Source organism: Anopheles darlingi, chromosome 2 (genome assembly GCF_943734745.1).
Source record: "Anopheles darlingi chromosome 2, idAnoDarlMG_H_01, whole genome shotgun sequence".
NCBI classification, from domain to species: Eukaryota; Metazoa; Arthropoda; class Insecta; order Diptera; family Culicidae; genus Anopheles; species Anopheles darlingi.
Window position 1 is genome coordinate 66963557 of NC_064874.1, and position 5000 is coordinate 66968556.

Below are 5000 nucleotides of genomic sequence, written 5' to 3' on the forward strand. Positions count from 1 at the left end.
CGAGGAAATGCCAGAAGACCGCCAGGAACAGGAGAACGCTGCAGGTGGGTTGGACTTCTTTTCTTTGATGCTGTTCACCGTCGAAGTTGTATTTTTGTTTTCTAGCATGCGACGAACCAAAACAGCAGGAAATGGCAAATGAAGTGCCGGCCACGCAACCGGAAGGTGGCGATGCGTTTGAGATGATGGTAGAGGCAACGATCGAAAATATTGCTGCAGCAGTGGACAGTAACTTTGAACTGGAAGCTGAACCCGGTGAAGTTGTCGACGAAAAGGTGACCCCGGAACCTGTTAAGGATGAGCAGACAAAACCCGAACCTACCCTCCCGCGGTCCGATTGCTGCAATCCGGAGTGTAGCTCGAAGTGCCGGGAGTACGTTGAGGCCCCTCTGTTCGCGATCAACTTTTACGACGTGTCGAAGAAAAAGAAGAAAGTTCCACTTTTATGTACCGATTGCTTTGGAGCAGTCATCAGAGAGTACGAGGTAACTGCAATTCCTTTGCTGAGCCACTACTGCGGAAGGGTGCAAATTGAGGTGGATTGGTTTTATTTGTTGTATTTCAGAATTATTGCTCAATGATAGTGAATCAAACTCCAGTGGTTCGGCACAATCCGACCAAAAAGGAGGTAGTGGAAATTATAGATAGCGATGACGAGGACAAAGATAAGATTGACCTGCTAAAATTTGAAAATGGTAAGTGCCATATCGTGTGCTAACAATTATATGCTGCTGTAGCATCAAGGTCTTTTTTCCCCCGTTTAGAAATACCATTGCATCAGGACATAATAGCACTGGTCGAAGCGGAACTGGAGGACGTCATAAAAGAAACATTCGATAAATACAAGATACAGGAACAGGTGGAGGAATCCTTCGACTACATTAAACAGATAATTGCGAAAAATGAAGGTTAGCTATAAGCGGAGGGCGAGAAAGGCGAGCATCGAGTACTCAAATCGCATCTTTTTGCAGATTGCTCCAAATTCCTTGAACCTACGTTTAAACAGATATCGAAGAGGGCGGACGAACACCTCTTTGCCATTTACGCTGCCAGAAAATTGGAAATAAAACAGCTTCCCGAATTAATCATCGGCAACGACCCCAACAGTGACATGCATCGCCGAGAGCCCATAACCCAGAGCCACGTGTATTACGCTGCTGGCGATAAACTGTTTGCCAAGTGGAATGAGTGTCGAGTGATAGATAAAGTGAAGCGAAATAACGTGAGTACATGGTGCGGTTGCGACTGTCCAACTAAAGCAGATGAAACACCTCTAGTACTGACCGTGTTTTTCCGTTTTGGTTTTAGGAAATTATGTACTATATCAAGTTTCTGCAACCGGAAGGATCTATGTTGCAGTTACGATCAGCCAAATGTATTGCCTACCATACGGCGCCGATAGGAAAGCTGATGCTCGGGACGCGTGTAATTGCTAAGATTGAATCGTACGTTGGCAAGGGTGGAAATGTGCAAGACGCGTTCTACCCGGGTGTTGTCGGTGAGTCGCTGGGCAGCTACAATCGCTACCGATATCTAGTTTTCTATGACGATGGATACGCCCAGTACCTGCCACCCAAAGACGTTCGAGTCGTCTGTTTCCAATCGAAGAACGTTTGGGACGATGTGGATATCCATTCGCGCGAGTTTATCAAGGACTACCTGATCAAAATTCACAAGATCAGGCCGATGGTGCACGTAAAACCCCAGCAGCGACTTATGACAGAGCGAAACGCTACCTGGTACGATACAATCGTAACGCGGCTTGATGCCAGCCTGATTGAGGTTTACTTCCCCGCGTTAAAGCGCCATGAATGGATTTATCGTGGCTCCACTCGGTTTGCTCCGCTGTTCTACGGAATAAATCAGCAACACTTCGGCAACAAAAAGTACTCCAAACTTCAGCAACGTAATGAGCCGTCAATAGAGTACATGACAATCGATGACGACGAAGAGGAGACCGGCGTCGGAAATGAGGGTACCGCGAGAAGCAGCTCCGACATTATGGGTCAAAAGCCCATCGGCCCAGTGCCATCGGCGGCACCGCAAGACAGCAAAGCGCCGAAAGAAGCTCGCAGCGACGTTGGAGGTAAAGCGAAACAAGCGCAAACGGCCCGGAAAAGCACGGTGGATCGGCCTACATATCTCAACCAAAGCATCATCTATTGTGATAACGATCGGCCAGAGGGATCTACGACGAACTACACGACGAAGCGCTATCCACCACCGCAAAAGTTCAAACCGCACAACTGCGGACCTACCTGTCTGTACAAATCTTCGTTCGATATGCGATCATTCAGCCACCTCGGTAAGCCGCTGCTCTGTGGATGGGAGCGACAGATTTGCAAATCTCGCTTCAAGAAGGTGCCCAGTGTGGTGTACCGAGGTCCGTGTGGTCGTCGTATGCGATCGATGGCGGAGGTGCACCGTTACTTGCGCATTACGAAGGCAACGCTGAACGTCGATAACTTTGAGTTCGATCCACAGTTGCGAGTGTTTGCTGAGTATCGTCCACAATACCTCGTGGTCGACATACCGGACGTTTCGAATGGGCTCGAGTACACGCCCGTTTCGTGTGTGAACTATTTCGACGATACAAAACCGCCGCCATGCGAGTACTCAACCAAACGCATACCCACCGAGGGTGTGAACCTTAATTTGGACGAAGATTTTCTGGCCTGCTGTGACTGTGAAGATGATTGCTTCGATAAAAGCAAATGCCAGTGCTGGCAGTTGACGATCGAGGGCGCGAAATTTCTGTCACCGGAACAACCGATCGAATCGATCGGCTACGTATACAAGCGGCTGGAGGAATCGGTCATGACCGGCATTTACGAGTGTAACGCGCGGTGTAAGTGCAAAATGGATTGCCTCAACCGAGTTGTCCAGCACCCGCTCCTTACGAAATTGCAAATTTTCAAAACCAGCAACAGGGGCTGGGGTATTCGTTGCCTTAATGATATAGCCAAAGGCAGTTTCATCTGTGTGTACTCCGGTCACCTGATCACGGATGAGGCGAGCAATGAGATTTGCGCCCAGAACGAGGACCAAACTGGTGACGAGTATTACGCCGAGTTGGACTACATCGAAACGGTGCAGAACACAAAGGAAGGGTACGAGAGCGATGTGTCGAACATCGAGGAAGAGGAGGAGGATGAATTACAAGATAAGAACAGCCAAAACGAGGATTCTGATTCTGCGCCCGACTATGGAGCCAGCAATGTGGAACCCGATTCGGACGAAGAATTCACCTACACAAGCAAACCATCGCGTATGGTGGTCAAGACACGATCTCAGATTCGTAAACTGGTAACAGAAACGCAGGATGATGAATTGACTGGTGAGAAACGAAAGGAAAAAGATTCCGGAGGTACGTTTATCGTAATAATTCATTTTAATGGTCAACGGGATTTTACCTAATGCGTTGCTTTGGAAGCATGTCGTACGCACGTTCTTTATAATATTATTTGCCGATCTATTCGCAGCGTATATTGATGCTATGTTCCTACGGACTAATTATTGATGCTCGGTGTCTTTTTTGCAGAGCGCGAACCAATCAATCTCGCACCCAACATGGAAATGTCGCAAGCAGAGGCGCTGGGCAAAACTAAAAAGAGAAAATCTCTTCGCGAATACTACGGAGAGAACGAAGCCACCTACATTATGGACGCCAAAAAGTCGGGCAATCTGGGCCGCTATTTTAACGTAGGTATTCAGATGTTTCTCTACAGTGCGTTAGTGTATTGTTCTATGCATTCAACTCTGGCTCGTGTTTGAATCCATCGCTCATTTCAGCATTCCTGTGTACCTAATCTGTTCGTCCAGAACGTGTTCGTCGACACGCACGATGCCCGGTTTCCGTGGGTGGCCTTCTTTGCGCAGAAGTTGATAAAGGCCGGCTCGGAGTTAACGTGGAACTATAACTACGATGTCGGCTCAGTGGCCGGCAAAGTGCTCTACTGTCACTGCGGGGAAAAAGAATGCCGTAAGCGTTTGCTTTAACTACGGTCCGTTCGCCTTCTTCCGCCGAAGCCACACTTTCTCGGAATAGTTTCTCAGTTGGAAATATACCAATATACCACGGCATTTGCGCTAACTGTGTGAAGTCTAGCAGCTTTTAACGATCTCAACGAAACGATCCTTTTGGAAAAGATCCTTATACGAAGCAACGAACCGTAATCCCATCGTATCGCCGTGTTGCGCTAGAAACTTCTCGATTACCGGTGGATGGGAAATGTCCACCTCGAGCCACAGTACGCCGTCTTTGGTGAGATGCTTTGACGCTATCCGCAGAATCGCCTTTATCACAGTCAGTCCATCGTTGCCACCGTCGAGGGCGCGCAAATCTTCGTAGATTTTTATCTCCGGTTCGAGCGTTGGTAGCAGCACCGAAGGTACGTAGGGCGGGTTGCTAACGATCATGTCAAACTGTTCGCCCGCCAGCGTATCCGGCAGATCGTTGATCAGTTTGTGTTTGAATATTCGCAACCGACTGTCGAGTCCGACCGCCGCCGCATTCTCGCGTGTCAGTTCACACGCCAATCGGCTCTGGTCGATCGCGATGCCCGAGGACTGGAAAGGGGGTTTCAAGAAAAGGATGAGAAGTAAAGATGGTTGGCATCGCCTCCTCCGTAAACGTTAATCTTACCTTGGGGACGTGTTTCAGAATCGAAAGACTGATCGCACCGCTGCCCGAGCCGATCTCGAGAAAGAACGTTTCCTTCTGGCTATCCATCTGCTGCAGTATCAGTTCGACCAGTTCCTCCGTTTCCGGGCGCGGAATAAATACGGGAGGGATCATCTTGAGCGTCAAATCACGGAAATCCCACTCCCGGATAATGTACTGCAGGGGCATCCTGGCCAGTCGGCACTCGCACATCTCTTCAATCTTCCGGATTTGTTGCTCACTGAGCGAGGAGTTCTGGTGATCGCCCACATCGCCCGGGCCGGAAAGTTCGAGCACGTGGGCTATTATGTTGCTGATGGAAGTTTCCGGTTCGGGG

The 5000-nt window shown here is 49.0% G+C and overlaps 2 protein-coding genes across 2 annotated transcripts in view; one reads left to right on the forward strand and one right to left on the reverse strand.

The window, feature by feature from the left end:
• LOC125952633 (histone-lysine N-methyltransferase eggless) overlaps positions 1–4095 on the forward strand; it is a 4725-nt gene extending 630 nt beyond the window's left edge. Inside the window, exons 2-9 of the mRNA XM_049682227.1 lie at positions 1–44; positions 106–485; positions 566–695; positions 765–908; positions 972–1222; positions 1309–3367; positions 3542–3702; positions 3793–4095. The exon at positions 1–44 is cut by the window's left edge and continues 274 nt beyond it. Of these exons, the coding sequence (XP_049538184.1) occupies positions 1–44; positions 106–485; positions 566–695; positions 765–908; positions 972–1222; positions 1309–3367; positions 3542–3702; positions 3793–3999 (3376 nt within the window). The 3' untranslated portion in view covers positions 4000–4095. The remainder of the gene's footprint in view (positions 45–105; positions 486–565; positions 696–764; positions 909–971; positions 1223–1308; positions 3368–3541; positions 3703–3792) is intronic.
• LOC125952654 (MTRF1L release factor glutamine methyltransferase) overlaps positions 4070–5000 on the reverse strand; it is a 1238-nt gene continuing 307 nt past the window's right edge. Inside the window, exons 1-2 of the mRNA XM_049682265.1 lie at positions 4646–5000; positions 4070–4569 (exon numbers count right to left, since the gene is read on the reverse strand). The exon at positions 4646–5000 is cut by the window's right edge and continues 307 nt beyond it. Of these exons, the coding sequence (XP_049538222.1) occupies positions 4105–4569; positions 4646–5000 (820 nt within the window). The 3' untranslated portion in view covers positions 4070–4104. The remainder of the gene's footprint in view (positions 4570–4645) is intronic.